Here is an 18701-nt window from a genome sequence, read left to right as displayed (position 1 = left end):
GGTGGGGGGGTGGGGGAGGGCGAGTGGGGGGGTGGGGGAGGGCGAGTGGGGGGGAGGGGGGGTGGGGGGTGGGGGTGGGGGAGGGCGAGTGGGGGGGGGAGGGGGGGTGGGGGTGGGGGGGTGGGGGAGGGCGAGTGGGGGGGTGGGGGGGGTGGGGGAGGGCGAGTGGGGGGGAGGGGGGGTGGGGGAGGGCGAGTGTGGGGGAGGGGGGGTGGGGGAGGGCGAGTGTGGGGGAGGGCGAGTGGGCGGGAGGGGGGGGTGGGGGAGGGCGAGTGGGCGGGAGGGGGGGGTGGGGGGGTGGGGGAGGGGGAGGTGGGGGGGTGGGGGAGGGCGGGTGGGGGAGTGGGGGGTGGGGGGGTGGGCGAGGGCGAGTGGGGGGGTGGAGGTGGGAAGGGGGGTGGGGGGGTGGAGTGGAGGTGGGGGCGGGGGGTGGGGGTGGGGGCGGGGGGTGGGGGTGGAGGTGGGGGCGGGGGGTGGGGAGGTGGGGGGTGTGGAGGTGGGTTTGTGGGGGGTGGAGGTGGGGGTGGTGGGGGAGGGGGAGTGTGGAGAGTGTTAATAGACAGAGCCTAGTTCTTGGTCTCTTGGAGCTGTCTGTGCCGGTGGTGTCTTTACTGACTGGCCTGCCCAGATCAGTGACGTTGTAAAGAAGAGGAAATGCTTTATTTCTCTGGCACCTTTACGACTGCAGGACATCCCAAAGAGTTCTACCTCCGCCCCCGTGTTTATTTGAAGTCACTATAATGTTGTAGGAAAGCAGCTGATAAATTGTGCACAGCAAATTCTCACAAGCACCATTGCAGTAATGTTATCGTGTTTCTTGAGCCATTAAGTGTAAACGTTCTCGAGGACTTTTCCCCTGTTCTCCGAATTCGTTCCATGAGATCTTTTATGCACACATGACCTTGGTATGTCATCTCTTCCAGTGCAGTAGTTAGCCTCAGGTTGTGCTCGATTCCGTGTCTCTGAAGCTTGATCCCAGTCTTCTGAATTAGAGACAAGTTGCAAGTGATCTGCATACACTTGTGCTTTCATCCCCACGTTTCAAAGCCATGCCCACGCACACAATGTGACTCCTTCCTGCACAAGTTCCGGAGCAAGTAAATTGTTCATTGCCATTCATCAATCTTGAATGTTGGTTAAATTATGTTTTCCTCGTTTACAATATATTTTATAATCAATAAACAAAAGTGTTCAAAGAAAACCATTTAAAATGTGTCTTTAGAAGACTAATCTGTTGACCATAATGATACTGTGGTAAAGATGCATCCAAGACTGCCAGGGCAGGTAACATCTTTTCACTGACTTTCTGTTCAAAACGAGCGTAGAGGGTGTTGAGCTCACCGTGGAGGGATGCACTGTTGAGTAGAATCGCTTACAACATTGCTTTGTAGCCTGAGCAAGTGTGAAATACGTTTGGGCAATAAATACTGGCTAACTAGAGATGACCTCATCCTGTAAATGAACTTTTAAAAAAGGACTGAACAGTGGTAAATGAAATTCATTCAGGGCAACTGAGGTGATACACTTGCAGGACAGATAAGGCAAGGGAATACGTGAATGGTGGCACACTGGATAGCACCAAGGATGAGAGGGTCCTTGATAAGTATGTCCAAAGATCCCTTAACATAGTGGGACAATTAGACAAAGTGGTAAAGCAGACATATGGGATACAGTTAGAGTAATGTGTGCAGTCCTGAAATCCATATTATGGGAGAGAAATGACAGCACTGGAGAGAATGTAGAGGAAATTTAGCAGGATTTTGCCTGGGCTGGAGAGTTTCAGTTATGAAGAGAAATTAGACTGGGTTTTTATCCTTCCTTGGCACCGAGAAATCTGCGGGAGTACATGATTGATGTGTAAAATAAGTCAGGCCATCTACACAGTAGACAAGAAGGATGGTAGAGCAGAAACCCTTGTAGCTTTGAAGAAGTATTTAAATGTGCACCTGCAATGCCAAGGTATACAAGGCTATGGGCCAAGTGGTGGAAAATGGGGTTAGCATAGCTAGGTAACAAAGTGTGGAGCTGGATGAACATAGCAGGCCAAGCAGCATCTCGGGAGCACAAAAGCTGACGTTTCGGGCCTAGACCCTTCATCAGACCCTCTCTGATGAAGGGTCTAGGCCCGAAAGGTCAGCTTTTGTGCTCCTGAGATGCTGCTTGGCCTGCTGTGTTCATCCAGCTCCACACTTTGTTATCTTGGATTCTCCAGCATCTGCAGTTCCCATTATCTCTGATACAATTAACATAGTTAGGTGGTTGTTTTTAACTGGCACAGACTCAGCGGGCCAAACAGCCTTATGAGGAAAGATTGGACAGTTTGGGCCTGTTTCTACGGAAGTTTGGAAGAGTGTGGGGTGACTTGAAGTATTTAAGGTCCTGTATGGTCTTGACATGGTAGACGTAGAAAGGTGAGTCCAGAACTAGAGCACTATTTGAAAATTAAGTGTCAATGTTATAGGATGGAGATGAAGAGAAATCCTCTTCTGAGGGTTGTGCAAGTTCGGAACTGCCTCGGATGTTAGTGGGGCTTTGGGCTTTGAATATTTTTAATGTGGAGATAGTTATAGTTACTTTCTACACAAGGGAATCAAACATTATCATGAGTAGATGGAAGTGTGGGGTTCAAAACACAAACAGGTCAGTAGTGGTCTCATTGAATGGGGAGAACATGCTTGAGGGGGCTGAATGGCCTAATTGCTCTTAATTCTTTTCTTAGATTTGCTCTGCTTGTTCCACCACAGAACGTTACAGAAGACCTGGATAAAGAACGTCCTATTGAATGCCCTTTAGACCGTGAGGAACTCGGGAGGAGTACTTGGTCTTTTCTACATACAATGGCGGCATATTACCCAGACAAGCCCACCAATAATCAAGAAGAAGACATGAAGCAGTTCATTTCTTTGTTCTCAAAATTCTTTCCATGTGAGGAATGTGCCGAAGACTTGAGACACAGGTCAGTGTTGCATAATTAATTTTGCATTTTGTTTTCACAGTTATTGGGAGAATCCCTTCACCACCTTTTCCATGCTCATTTCTCCCCGGGCTAATCTGGAATAAAATAGCATTAAAGCTAATTAAAAGGTAAAAGTTAATCTGGTACTGTAACCTCAATCTCAACATACTAACATAAATACTCAAAATAATTTGTGATAACTGGGGCAGTGGTTAGCATTGCTGTCTCACAGTGCCAGGGACCCGGGTTCAACTCACGCAGACGGTCACCAAGGGTGGAATTTGCACGTTCTCCCATGTCTGTATCAGTTTCCTCTCTGTGCGTGGTGTGCAGTTTAGGTGGATTGACCATGCTAAATTGCCTGTGGCGTCCAGGAATGTCTATACTAGGTGGATTAGCCTTGGGAAATGCAGGATTACGAGGATAGGGTAGGAGTCTCGGGGTGCTCTTTAGTAGGCTGGTGTGGACGCGATGGGCTAAATGGCCTGTTTCTACACTGTTGGGATTCTGTGAGGTGATCCCTATTTTAATTTGCTCTGTTATTTAATTTATCCTCTCAGCTATTTAATGGTTTTATCTGCGCAATTTTTATGAAGGATTACCTCCCTGTCTTTTTACCTAAGTTTGTAGTAGGCTCATTTGGCTTTTTGTTTATATTTTGCTTCCACTGTCTAATATAATTTGCAAAAATTCACATCACTAGAACCTGATCCAGTTTATTAAATCAAAAAGCAAACATTTGACAGGGTCGTTTGGTGAATGTAAATCTCTTGAGCCAAGCAATCACTGCCTCGTTTGCTGAGTTCAAGGTGATTAGCCAAAAGATGGGACACTCCTCCAGGATGTGCAGCATTTTTTTGCATCTCTTTGCAAGTGTACAAAGGGTTTGTACTGAAATCCCAGCTGTGCAGTTGGCTGGACAGAGGCCACGAGCTGTCTTTAATCAAGGACTACGCTCTCCATGGTAGTTCAAAGCCTGCCATTCAACAAATGTGGTTTGTCAGAAGGAACTTGTTAATGTAGAATTACAGGCTTCCCATGTTCCCAAACACTGGTAGATCTTGTTCAGGGAGGCTACTCCATACGGGGTGTTGAAATGGAACCTGGACACTGAGGTAGGTTGAACAGGTCACCACAAAGGAGCAATTAAGGTGCAGCAGGTATCATCACTCCTTGTGGAGAAGGGTCCCAACCCGAAACATCAGATTTCCTGCTCCTCTGCTGCCTGGCCTGCTGTGATCCTCCAGCTCCACACTGTGTTACCTCTGATCCCAGCATCGGCAGTTCTTACTATCTCAAGGTACAGCAGGGCTGGCTTTAACAAACTTGAGATTTTTGCAGCCAGTGGACGTGTGGGCGAGTGATGTCTGCCAAGACAGGAAGCCAGGGGTTTGTTTTTATTCTTTCGCAGAGTGCGGGCATTGCAATTGCCCATTAGGAGTCAATCATTTACTGTGTGGACTGAAGTCACATTTACATCGCACCCAGGTGAGGATGGCAGGTTCCTTCCATAAGATCATAAGACATAGGGGTGGAAGTAAGGCCATTCGGCCCAACGAGTCCGCTCCGCCGTTTAAATCATGGCTGATGGCCATTTCAACTCCCCGTAGCCCTTGATTCCTTGTGAGATCAAGAACTTATCGATCTCTGCTTTGAGGGCGTTGAATGCCCTGGCCTCCGCTGCACTCCATGGCCTGGTTCCCTAAAGGACTTTAGGGTACCAGGCAATCAACTCTTAATTCCAGATTTGTTATTGAATTCACATTCTGCTCTCTGCTGTGGCAGGGTTTCCTCGGAATGTGACCTGAGTGTCTCGATTAGTACTTCCCTGGTAACATCACTAGGCTAGCACCAACCCTACTAAGCGGAGGGTTCCAGTAAGGATGTACATTGTAGTGCTCGATTGAGTGAGATGGATGTCATGTCAGCTTTTTCCAGCTATCTTGCAGTTCAGTTTTCACTCACTCCCTCTTTTCCTGAAGGGCAGTGACCATTGTTGCAAAATGCTAAATGATGCTTTGTTCCACCAGAGGGCCAAACACAGTTCAGCTCATTTAATCTTCCCTGATAACAACACAGGTCTGCTCAGCAGTAATTAGAGTCATTGAGTTCCACAACACAAGATGAGACCCTTGGGACACATTGAGTCTGTCTGGTCAAAAAAACCCATCTAACTACTCTAATTCTGTTTTCCAGCACTTGGCCCACAGCCTTGTATGCCTTTACATTGCAAGTGCACATCTAAATATTCTTCAATGTTATGAGGATTTCTGCCTTTCCTGCCCTTCTAGGTTCCCAGCATCCTGGGGGTGAAAAAGTTGTTCCTCACATCCCCCTAAACCCTCTGTAGCCCTTCTCTCAAATCTGTTACCCCCAGACATTGATCCCTCTGCCAAGGGGAAAAGTTGCTTCCTGTCTCTGCCCTCCCTAATGTTATACATCTCAATCATGTCACCCTTCAGCCTCTTCTGCTATAAGGGAAATAACCAGTCTGCCCAATCGCTCATGACTGAAACTCTGCAGCCCAGACAATAACCTGGTAAATCTCTGCATCCTCTCCAGTTCATTCATGCCCCTCTTATAATGTAGATTTCAGAACTGCACACAATAATCTAGCTATGGTCCGCCCAACATTTTATACAGTTCTGGCATAATTTTTCCACTCTTAAACTCTTGGCTAACAAAGGCAAGTATCTCAAGCTTTCATAGCCACTTTATCTATGGTCTGCTTCCTTAAGTGACTGATAGACATGAATGCCAAGGTCTGGCTGATCCTGGGTGCTAGATGGCAAAAATAATCCCGTTCCTGGCTGTTTCTCTCCCCACCCCTCCCTCCATCCCTCCCTCCCTCTCTCTCTCTCTCCCTGCAATGTAAATGGCAGTGAAAACAAATGGAAAATACTGCTGCTATGGTTCAGCATGCCCACCCCCTTGAGTCCAGAATCCTTTGCACCTGTGTGATGGGATTGCTGCGTGCCTGAAACAGTTACATTTATAAAATGCACACAAATAACTTGTGGGTGATGTGGTTTGTTGGAGGCTGACGCTTGAGAGGTAATTGAGTGGTTGTGAGGTGAACGCTGTTTGATATAGCCTGATGGCTGACGTTTGGCCAATAGAGGTTGTGTTTTATATAAATGGAAAAGCTGGTGGCTCAGAATTTGGTGGTGGCAGGAAGGGAGCTGCATGATACAGTGTGACTGCTTTTCGTTTGATTATTGATTTGATTGACCAGTACTGTTCTTCTGGGAAAAAAAGTGATGTGGTTCTCTGGTTCATATTAGCAAGCTCTGCAGGATTGCTTCTATGCAGTGTAGCGGTGTCAAGGCCAATTGACATAAAGACTTTGCACAGTGAAACATTTAGCAAACCTTATTTTGGAATCCTTGCATGATGCTAGTCTTGTTCTTCCACTATGATAGACTGAAGACAATGCCTCCAGACACCAGCAACAGATACAAACTTTCGCAGTGGATGTGCCTTCTCCATAATGACATTAGCAAACGAATAGGAAAACCAGAATTTGACTGCTCCAAGGTGGATGAGCGATGGAGGGATGGATGGAAAGATGGTTCATGTGATTGATTTTCAAAAGTTCTCATTTTATTTTGACTCTGACCTACTTGATATTTTTCTCCCTGATCTTGAAAACATGCTGTTTACTCGGTTCGATTCTGTTGAAATTACAGAATATGTTACCTTAATTTTCCCCACTTATTTCTACATTCTTGCCTCACTAGTCTCAAATTACCCAGATGATCGCTCAACGTGCTCCCTGATCTGGAAACATGGGAGACCAGTAATGGAATAATTTCACTTTAAATATTTGCTGTTATCTCTTTATCCTCTAGGGGGTGCAGTTGCTTCAGGATAGTGATTTGTTTCTGTGGGAAAGTCTTGCTTCCTGATATTTGAAAATGCCATCCAAATGAAGTGATAATTTCGAATGTTTGTTTAATTTTGATGTTAAACAGGTAATACCGAGTTAGATTGGCACAGGGAGAATCACAAATATCTTTGATTGGCTGAGCACTAATAAACCAAGCATTGGGTAATTAGCTTTCGGAATACCTGTCAAAGGATATTTATAAAATGCCAATTCATTAGTAAATCTGAAATAGTTGGGATGAAGTAATTCTGATCTCTGTGAAATGACACCAACAGCAAACAGAAACAAATTGCATCAATTGAATAAGGTTTCTTTCTCCACAAAAGAATGACATTTTGTGCAACTATTTTACATCTGTACTAATATATTTTCAAGCCTAGTCTTGGACTCCATGGATTATATGTGACAGTTAATGTTGGTGTTACAATTAGATATGTTTGTGATTGCAATGAAAAGCAATTTTAAGACATTGCAATATGTGAATTGTGCAATTTATGCACCACCTATCATCTATCGCAGCGACTTCACATTGCCTGTCGTTGCATTAACAGTTCTAAACTATCAAAGACATTTTTAGATTCATTCCAAGATTTTGAATAATTATACGACTTGGAGAATATATGTCTGAAATATGCCTTATGATGAAACAGTAGATGATCCTTATTGACAGGCTACACTTCCAGAGGCTTTCATCTGAATATTATACCTTATCTTAACAGCTGAACGACAGTACAGATATAATGGGATAATGTTAAAACAAAGGAATGGAGGACTTGTATAAAGCTCAGATAAGTTGCAATAAGGTATTTGCACTAAATTTATACAAATGCAACTTAACTGGGCTGGTAGTAGAGTATCTGCTAGGATTGGGAGTTTGAAAAACTCAGCTATCAATCATTATCAAAAGATTATTTCTTTAAATGATCATACTTAATGTGTCTCTAAGGTCTGTATGTAGCATCCTGTTGGCGTAAAGTTTCATTTCTGGGAGGAAGTACACTCTGCAACACACTGGATGTTAAAAATCAGTCATTTTGAATCCCCAGCTGTGGGTGCAGGAAATTAATAAAATTTAAAATTATTTTGTAAAAATATGCAAAGCTGTGTATGCTGCAGCTTGTAGTTATTTACTGGTAATTACGCATAGCATGTTGTTTTCAACTGCTAAAAGGCTTCTAATGATTTGTAATTATTTTGTGAATTTGTTTGTCATGAGTTACGTTGTGTTGAGTCTAGGTATGTGCACATTATCTTGATGGATTAGCTGAATTGACCTCTGTGTTAAATATGACAACTGAGCACCACCTCAGTCGGTACCTGAAGCACACTGAGAGTGGAACTGTGCTGTTTGATAATATTGTGTATACCTTTTTAGGTGATAGTCTGCCTATGTTTTATATATTCACTAATATATAAGCAGGAAAGTGTAGGAGGGTTGGTCATTTACCATAAGGCGTTGACTGGCTTAGACAGTACACCTTATGAGATTGCCACTGGACTTGGTGGTAGAGAAGGCATTTAAATGTTCTAAGCAAAATGGGGGACCTGAAGAACTGTTGCCATTGATATATTGACGAGACCCTAAAATGTGCAGTTAAAAATACATGCCCCTCCATTTTAAATCAAATGAGTAGATTGTGGGAACTCAATGTTCATTGACGTTCACTATAATGCCCAATTTAGGACATGAGAGAAAAGCTGTCAGTCTCCATTTTGAATGCTGGTCCATCATTTAAGGGAATTCACTATTGCTGAGTTCAAAGTTGCTAAAGTTCTGAAAGGTTTGGCATTCTGCACTCCATACTATGGCATTCTTGAGTACTAGGCTTCAGTCACTGCATTACCTTGTTCTTATTGCAGCAACTTAAAAGTACTTTTTTAATCTTGGTGTACCTTCTATGTTGATCATAAGCCTACAATTGGAATTTGTTAGAGTTTTGAATAGTCAATGTGTTTAAGAAAGACCGAAGTAAGATATTCAATATTGCGCTAATTTTGAAGAAGAGAGCACAAAATCTAAATGATAGAAGCAGTTGCACGCAAACAAAATTCTTGTTACTGCTGTGATACTTGAACATACTGTAATATTTGGACGGAATGTTTACTTTTTTGCAAAAAGTCCTTGTATGTGTTCTGAATTTGTCATATAAAAAAACAAGGGTAGCCCATCTGTAAATGACTAACTTTATTTATGAACAATATAATTATTAATGTACCTGTCACATCAGATTCTGTACAGTGTGATGTGAGAGAAACCCAGTGCATAAAAGCCAATACATTCTCAATTTCTTCTTCTGTTTCCATTCTAAAATCTATCTTAGCAAATGAGAGTTCTTTCAAAAAAATAGAATTACAGGTTTTATTTATTCAAATAACAGCTACTTACAATGAGACCATTGTTCCAAGATTTTGATTTGAGGTGTAAACAATTGAAATAATGCTGTTTAAATTTAGTATGCTAGATTATGAATTTAAGATTAACAGATGGACAGTTTTATTTGATTTTCCTCTTTTGGAAAACCAACTCTTTTCCTGACTTAGCTGATTTTTAAATAAGCCCCAATATCTGTGCCTCAAACATACAGCCATTGACTGCTCTCTTTAAATTCTTCATAACCCCATCACTTCCCTTGGGTGTATCTGGATATCTCTCTTTGAGGTTTATTTACGTGGCCTATATAGCTGTATTGTATATATCCTAAGACCATGTCTGGGACATATTTTGAAGCTGAATGTCACCAGCTCTTTGTTCTGAGTTGGGAGATCAGTCTTTTTTTCCCTTCTGGATTGCTGTATTAAGTTGTGCCAAATAGGAAAGGTAAATGCTCAACTGTGAAATGGGGTTTTCAACTGAATAAACTCGACAACATAACCCAGAACAAGTTCAGCGCTCTACAGCTTTCTGGACTCAACGTTGAGTTCAACAGCCTTCAATTACATTTGATTCCATTTTGTTCTTTTTGTTTAATCCTCCAATTTTTGTTTTGCAGGGTTTGTCTTGCCTAGTTTCTTTTTTCATTCCTACAATATACATTTCAGAAGGTTTTTATATCTTAAAAAAAGGTCATGCTTCGTGTAATGTAATACTTACACCCAAGTCTTCCTGACAAGGGTGTTGTTTGGCCATCCCACATTGCAGACTGTTGGACAGTTTCACCCAGAGTACTATTAGTCATGATTTTGATGCAACAATGGTAATGGAATATTTTATATCTAAAACTATGTATTTATTTCTGCATTCCTGTTTTGGGTTGGCATTTGCTCATCTTTATAGGAAACTGGGAGACAGCTCACATAACATTAAAAATCCTTTCTTTGTCATATTTAATTCATAGTAATCACAATTAAAAATGAAATCTCCACCAGAGGAAACAATGGTTGTATTGGTTGGTAGTAGCTTTTACAGCAACAGGAAAACAGAATTTATTCGTTAGGCAGATTGACAATGATGATTTGAAGACTCAAAGAGGAAGACCATGTTGGAAATTTAATCAGAGTCAATTGTTCACTCAAAGTATTGCAGATTAAATAAATTTTCTGCTGAGCAGTTTCTATTTCATGAATGATCGTAACAATAGGCTGTGTGATGTAGTTATTGTAATAATTTTGTTTCACCTATGCAGATGGTTCCTTAGTAACCAAACTACCACCAATGAACAGGAGACCTACCTTAAATAATTAAAAGGGATGAGAAATTACAACTGTTGAAATAATGACAGAAGTGCTTTCATTTCTGCTCCTTTTTGAACAAGTCCTATGTCACCTTAATTGTGAGCACATTTTTGGATTGTTTATTGAGTGTGAAAATGAATAAGAATATTTCTTCATATCCCATGTCATTAGCAGATGTCTTGGAAATTATTGAATGTGTCAGTGTCGCTTATGATTATATTTATTTATTAGCTGGAAACAAATAAATAATGTTCAACAAGTCCTTGGCATTTGACTCATCTCTGTCAGAAGGAGATAGGTAAAATTCCGGTCAACGACAATAGTCTGAGGTCTTCTCCCATTGCTATTAGGCAGCAAGTTGCAAAATTTTGATCCTGTGATAATAGAAACTTTGCAACAATCAAGTAATTAAAACTACCAGAGATAGTAGGAACTACAGATGCTGGATAATCTGAGATAACAAGGTGTGTAGAGCTGGATGAACACAGCAGGCCAAGCAGCATCCACTTCCCCGGTGCACATTCACTCCTCACCAGTCAGTCCTGCCAGTGGAACCTGCTGAAGTAGCAGAGGGCGCCCACAGTCTGCAAGGAACTTAATGCTGCTACTCAGTCAATAAGCAAATGGCTCTTTTATTTTATGAAATGAAATATAACTACTTGACCTGCTAATGTATACTTGCCCAAGGATTTTTAATATTCTGTTGGCCTTTCTCTCCACTTTTCCCCCTCTCACTCTGCTGGCAGCCTGTGATAATTCAGGCCATGATCTGAACAGCTGTCAACTGGGGACTGTTTATTGCCTGCCTGACAGTGTACTTTGTGGGACAGGCTGTTTTTTAATAGATAAATCTCCCCTGCTTTTAAAGAACTGCTTGCTATTCTGATGACACCTATTCTATCACTGTTGTGGGCAGACAGCTGTCTAGGCCCAGAGTGATACACAGACTGAGGCAGTGGTTGGGGGGGTAAACACTGCCAACTTACATCTCCATTGGATGGAATTAAGTCTTATGCATCAAGTGGAAACTTTTATCAGTGTCTAGAACATAGAACATCACAGCACAGTACAGGCCCTTTGACCCTCTATGTTGTGCCAATCTGTCATACCAATCTCAAGCCCATCTAACCTACACTATTACATGTACGTCCATATGCTTATCCAATGATGACTTAAATGTACCTAAAGTTGGCGAATCTACTACCGTTGCAGGCAAAGCGTTCCATTCCCTTACTACTCTCCGAGTAAAGAAACTACCTCTGACATCTGTCCTATATCTTTCACCCCTCAATTTAAAGCTATGCCCCCTCGTGCTCGCCGTCACCATCCTAGGAAAAAGGCTCTCCCTATCCACCCTATCTCAGCCTTTTGATTATTTTATATGTTTCAATTAAGTCATCTCTCAACCTTCTTCTCTCTAATGAAAACAGCCTCAAGTCCCTCAGCCTTTCCTCATAATACCTTCCCCCATACCAGGCAACATCCTAGTAAATCTCCTCGGCACCCTTTCCAAAGCTTCCACATCCTTCTTATAATGCGGTGACCAGAACTGTACACAATACTCCAAGTGCGGCTGCACCAGAGTTTTGTACAGCTTCACCATAACCTCTTGGTTCTGGAACTCGATCCCTCTATTAATAAAAGCTAAAACGCTGTATGCCTTCTTAACTGCCCTGTCAACCTGGGTGGCAACTTTCAAGGATCTGTGTACATGTACACCGAGATCTCTCCGCTCATCTACACTACTAAGAATCTTACCGTTAGCCCAGTACTTTGCCTTCCGGTTACTCCTACCAAAGTGCATCACCTCACACTTGTCTGCATTAAACTCCATTTGCCACCTCTCAGCCCACCTCTGCAGCTTATCTATGTCTCTCTGCAACCTACAGCATCCTTCATCACGTTCCATAACTCCATCGACCTTAGTGTCGTATGCAAACTTACTAACCCATCCTTCTACGCCCTCATCCAGGTCACTTATAAAAATGACAAACAGCAGTGGACCCAACGCTGACCCTCGTGGTACACCACTAGTAACTGGTCTCCAGGATGAACATTTCCCATCAACTACCACCCTCTCTTCTTTCAGCAAGCCAATTTCCGATCCAATTTGCTATATCTCCCACAATTCCATTCCTCCGCATTTTGTACAAAAGCCTATTGTGGGAAACCTTATTGAACGCCTTGCTGACCTCTCATCTACGTGTTTGGTCACCTTCTCAAAGAACTCAATAAGGTTTGTGAGGCATGACCTTCCCTTCACAAAACGGTGCTGACTATCCCTAATCAATTTATTCTTTTCCAGATGATTATAAATCCTATCCCTTATAACCTTTTCCAACACTTTACCAACAACTGAGGTAAGGCTCACTGGTTTATAATTCCCAGGTTTGTCTCTACTCCCCTTCTTGAACAGGGGAACCACATTTGCTATCCTCTAGTCGTCTGGCACTATTCCCGTAGACAATGACGAGTTAAAGATCAATGCCAAAGGCTCGGCAGTCTCCTCCTTGGTTTCCCAGAGGATCCGAGGATAAATCCCATCCGGCCCAGGGGACTTACCTATCTTCACCCTCTGTAGGATTTCTAATACCTCTTCCTGTGAACCTCAATCCCACCTAGTCTAATAGCCTGTATCTCAGTATTCTCCTCGACAACATTGTCGTTTTCTAGAGTGAATACTGTTGAAAAATATTCATTTAGCACTTCCCCTATCTCATCTGACTTCACACAACTTACCACTACTATCCTTGATTGGGCCTAATCTTACTTTTGTCATTCTTTTATTCCTTAAATACCTATAAAAAGCCTGAGGGTTTACCCTGATCCTATCCGCCAACAACTTCTCATGTCTCCTCCTGGCTCTTCTGAGCTCTCTCTTTAGGTCTTTCCTGGCTACCTCGTAGCCCTCAACCGCCCTAACTGAGCCTTCACATCTCATCCTACCATAAGCCGCCTTCTTCCTCTTGAAGAGAGATTCCACCTCCTTCGTAAACCACAGCTCCCGTGCTCTACAGCTTCCTCCCTGCCTGACAGGTACATACTTATCTAGAACACACAGGAGCTTTTCCTTGAATAAGCTCCACATTTCTAATGTGCCCATCGCCTGCAGTTTCCTTCCCCATCCTATGTTCTCTAAATCTTGCCTAATCTCATTGTAATTGCCTTTCCCCCAGCTATAACTCTTGCCCAGTGATATACACCTATCCCTTTCCATCACTAAAGTAAACATAACAGAATTGTGATCGCTGTCGCCAAAGTGCTCACCTACCTCCAAGTCTAACACCTGGCCAGGCTCATTACCCAGTACCAAATCTAATGTGGTTTCGCCCCTTGTTGGCCTATCTACATACTGTGTCAGGAAGCCCTCCTGCACACACTGGACAAAAACTGACCCATCTATCGTACTCGAACTATAGCGTTCCCAATCAATATTTGGAAAGTTAAAGTTCCCCGTGACAACTACCCTGTCTCTCTCACTTCTATCGAGAATCATCTTTGCTATCGATGTCTGTCTAGAAAACAACAGATTCGCGATGAGAACAGATTGGCAATGGTTGTTTAAAACTACAAAGGAGGAGGCCAAGTCTGAGGTCATTAGTGAGTTTATTATTGATGAAGGTACAGTTACAAGAAAATTTTCAAAGTCGTTTGATAAAATGCCACATAATAGACTTAGTCATACAACTCAGAAACAGACCCTTCGGTCCAACTCCTCAATGCTGACCAAGCTTCCCAAATCAAACTAGCCCCATTTGCCTGTGTTTGGCTCATATCCCTCCAAACTTCTCATAATCATAAGCCTATTCAAATGACTTGCAAATGTTGTAACTGTACCTGACCCTACCACTTCCTCTGAAAGTTTCCACACAGCGTGGTTTGTATGTGGAGTGAAAACTTGCCTCTCGGGTCTCTTTTAAATCTTTCTCCTGTCACTTAAAAAATTAGTCATGCAGTTTTGAACTACTCCATCCTAGAGAAAAGACCTTTGCTTTTCACCTTATCTATGCCCCTCATAATTTTATAAACCTCTATAAGGACACCCCTACACTCCAGTGGAAAGAGTCCCAACCTATCCAGGCTCCCCTTATAACTCTCACCCTCCATTCCTGTTCACATCCTGGTGAATCTTTTCTGAACCCTTTCCAATTTAATATCCTTCCTACAGCAAAATTTGGATTAAAGGAGCAATGACTGTGAATACAATTTTTTTAAGGGACTGAGAGAATGTAATAGTTGCTCATCAGGCTGGAAGGAGTAATGATGCCTCCAGGGATAGGTATTAGAATCACTGCCCTTTATTTTGATATTGTTGATCTAGATATGGATGTGGGCCAGCAGTTTGGAGAAGAGACAAGTTTTCACTGGTGCTCAGCAACAAGGATGCTCATAGTGGATTAACAGAAAACATAGACTTATGAAAAAGAAACAATTAGCAGATGTAATTCAGTGTTGGGTAGTCTGATGCATTTTTATAGGAAAATTTAAATTGTACTATCTTAAAGCCTGCTCTGTTAATAGATCCAGGGAATCTCGTACATAAATTCTTGAAGATTGGGGGACAAATTGATATGGCAGTTTTAAAAAAGTGCATACAGAATTGTTGTTCTGATTAAACCTCAGCTGGAGAATTGTTTGTTTTCTTGTTCATGAGATATGACCATCACTAGCAAGGCCAACACTTATTGTTCATTCCTAATTGCCTTTGTGCCTGTGGTAATGTACAGTGCAGGTACATTATCAGCACTACTAGTGATGCTGAAAGAATGGTGGTGTTCTCCTCCCACTTGTAGAGATATGGATTTGGAAATTGATGTTGAAGATGTTCTGGCAAGTCTCCTACTTTGAATATCACGCCTTGGTCCATCTCTTTCACATCTCCTACAAAATCATCATTCCCTGCTGTGCTCCCAAGTTCAATGAAAATGTTTAAAAACTAAAGGTATCTGCATTGCTTTCCAGCCTTGGCCCTTAACAAATTGCTTCTTCTGCAATTTCAAATTCATCTCAACTCATTGTGCTCTTTCTCCTTGGAGTTCATTGCCCCTAAATCTCTCCGTCTACCCAAATTCCCCAAGCCAAATACGTTGTCATGCTCCTTGACCTTGCTATGTCACATAGCCTCCCATCCATTGTGGATCATTTTAATCAGCCTATTCAGGCATATTACATCACATATCTGGGAGAGGTAGGATTTGAACCTGGGCTTCCAGGCCCTGAGCTGTGGAAATGACTGCAAGATTCTAATCTCCTTCCGTGCGATCAGTCTGAAAAGACCACCTCATTACTTTCTTGTTTCACGTGTTACTTTCCACCTACACCTTCCCTCCTCTTTAATGCTCCAAACCTACATTTGTTATTGTTCTGACCCTGGAAAAAGACTACTGTCCAATTCACTTTACTTTTCAAATTCATTTTCAAATTCCCAGTTGTCTAGTATTTGACCTTTCACTTTTCGCTGCATCTCTCCAGTTAAATTTGCTCATTTGTATCCTCTGACATTTTCCCCTTGCTGTGCTGTATGGTTCTGTACACGTCAATCATTGTCAGCACGCCAATCGCAGTATTGACTTCCAATTCTGGAACTGGCTGCCATACATAGAGTCCCATGTGGCTCGGATCAAAATTAAGAGTGAACGGTGACCTGACTCTCCCCTCCACCTCACCTTCACTAAAATGTCACAAACATTGTCACTTCTCCTAACATTTTCCTTTTAAGCACAAGCTGCTCGGATATATGGGGATGTGGCAGACAACTGGTTTATTCATCCACTGTTGGACCACATAAAGAACAATCTGATTCTGTTCTCATACGAAACTACTCAATATTCCAGGACCATCCTGGCACACACAACAACCCTGGGCTTTGTTTCCCAATTGCAAACCTCTTGCCTCAGCCCCCTCCTACACCTCCGTTAGCCAGTGTAAGAAGCTTGTGACTCTGTCACTAAGATTGGGGCCGCCCGTCCATCTGCTGCTGCTGCTGCCATCCTGGAGGAGAGTGGGAAAGAAAATAATACTTGATAATGAACACATTTGTAATACTGTAGCTCAATTTTGAGCTTTGCAAGCTGCGCCAGTACGTCACTTGCAGGTTGTTTTTTTCCTTCGGGGAACCCTAGATCACTGTTACCCTACATCACTGGACCAAACGTCCTGTAAAGTTCTTGCCTTAAACTTGCATCTTTCTCTAGTTTCTTTCCTAATCCTGCTTACAAGCTCTTTAGGTCCATGAGACTCAGATCCTGCACTGTCTCCACTTCCAATGTATTCCAAGGTTCCTTCAACACCAACCCAAGGAAACCTAACCAGATAAATAGAAAGTGGGACATAACACCAGCGCTTCGTCGGAGGCTCACTAATGATGTTACCTAGAATGGTGATGAAACGTCTGAAAACTAACCTTCCAGGTCAGCGAGCAAACTCACACCCAGAACCTCAACCTGAGCTACCAATCTTCTCAAAACTCCTTCAACACCAACTTACAAATCCCCAATCTCTAATATCCAGAAGAAGAAAGGCAGTAGACACGTGGGAACATGCGCATATATATTCCACTTCAAGCGAAACAGCATTCCTAACTTGGAATTATGTCCCTTGTTCCTTCATTGTTGCTGGATCAAGAATCTGCAGTGCACTCCACAGTAGCTGTCTTTACACTGCATAGACTGCAATAGTTCAAGAAGGCAGCTCAGTATAACTTGTGAAGGGCAACCAGTGATAGATGACAAATGCTGGCCTTATCAGTGACAATCCCATCCAGGAATGAATATCATCAGATCTTCTCTACTTCTCTGTCAGCTTCTGGTGACAGGAATCTTATCTGGCCAACTGGTTTTCATTGATCATTTCAAACAGCTTAGGTGAGAGTACTTCTGGGTTTTTTTTAAATCTGTGGAGTGCCTGTTGTCTGGGTTTTACAAACATAAAACAGGGTCATCAAAACAACACACCTGTATACATTGATGGATAAGGAAAGATTACCAATCAGGGTGTTCTTAGAGCAGTCAAACATATTTATAAGGTAATTGCATTCTAATTGACATACAACAAATGTATGTTTACCAGTAACTGCGAAACTTGTTTCTGCAGCACATGGACATGCTTTTTTCAATCCGTTATTTGGAAGTGGATTCATATGGAGATCCTCTTGCCTGCCTGAGCCAATATAAGTCTCCCCAAAAGCTAATATACCTGGTAATTCCTACCTCACCCATCATGTGAAATGTTCACCATGTTTATAGCCAAAACTACTCCAGCATCTCTTTCATAAATTCTGTTTCTGCAGACTATCAAATTGTCATTCATTAAATTTAACCTCATGAAACACACTGTTTCAAGCAATTGTGGGTTACAATTCAGGGCAGGCAAGACATTTCACACCATGTTAACAGATATTTCCTAAAAAGCACTAATGAGTCATGTTGAGATATTTTTGTCAAGGTCTTCATAAAAAAATTGTCTTCATTTGCTGGGGATTGGACACGTCAGCTGTGCAGTAATTTCTGGTGTTGCTGGGATTGTTATTCCTATGTCAAGGAGGCGAAGAGGAAATTTAATAGAGATGTTGGAAATTATGAAGGACTTTGTTGAGTAAATGTTTGCAGGTGCATCAGTAAACAGAAATGGGTCCCGACCCGAAATGTCAACTTTCCTGCACCTCTGGTGCTGCCTGGCTTGCTGAGTTCCTCCAGCTCCACACTCTGTTGTCTTCCATCAACATATTCCTGTTTACCATGATCTACAAAAGCTGATCTTGTATAAGAAAAATCTGGAGTATTAGGTGACTTGCTACTATATATTTCCAGTGTTTGAATTTTCATGGAGTTCTAAATACCCATCTCTCAGCCTAGACCTTTGATCAAGGTAATGACTGAATTTACTAGTTAGTGAGCATTTCCTGGCTACAACAACAAAGACATGACTATCAGTGAAAATTCTGTAAACAATATGAATGGCCTTCAGGATGAGAATTCTATGGCGTGTCATGCACTCCTGAATCCCTGAAGCATGTCCACCATTTACAAGATGCAAGTGAGGAGTATGATGGAACACTCCCACTTGTCTGGATGACTGCAGCTCTTACAACACTCGAGATGTTTGAAACCATTTTGGGCACTTGATATACACCCCATCCACCTTCAATGTTCATCTCTTCATCACCAGCACTGCAGATATTGCTAA

General features: G+C 42.4%; 1 protein-coding gene across 1 annotated transcript in view; it reads left to right on the top strand.

The window, feature by feature from the left end:
* gfer (growth factor, augmenter of liver regeneration (ERV1 homolog, S. cerevisiae)) overlaps positions 1–10746 on the top strand; it is a 20434-nt gene extending 9688 nt beyond the window's left edge. The window contains exons 2-3 of the mRNA XM_048552696.2: positions 2745–2956; positions 6379–10746. Coding sequence (XP_048408653.2) covers positions 2745–2956; positions 6379–6541 — 375 coding nt within the window. The 3' untranslated portion in view covers positions 6542–10746. The remainder of the gene's footprint in view (positions 1–2744; positions 2957–6378) is intronic.
* Positions 10747–18701: the final 7955 nt, after the last annotated feature.

The sequence above is a fragment of the Stegostoma tigrinum genome, chromosome 23 (assembly GCF_030684315.1).
Source record: "Stegostoma tigrinum isolate sSteTig4 chromosome 23, sSteTig4.hap1, whole genome shotgun sequence".
Taxonomy (NCBI): Eukaryota; Metazoa; Chordata; class Chondrichthyes; order Orectolobiformes; family Stegostomatidae; genus Stegostoma; species Stegostoma tigrinum.
Note: the sequence above shows the minus strand (reverse complement) of the source record. Positions and strands in the feature narration are given on the sequence as shown.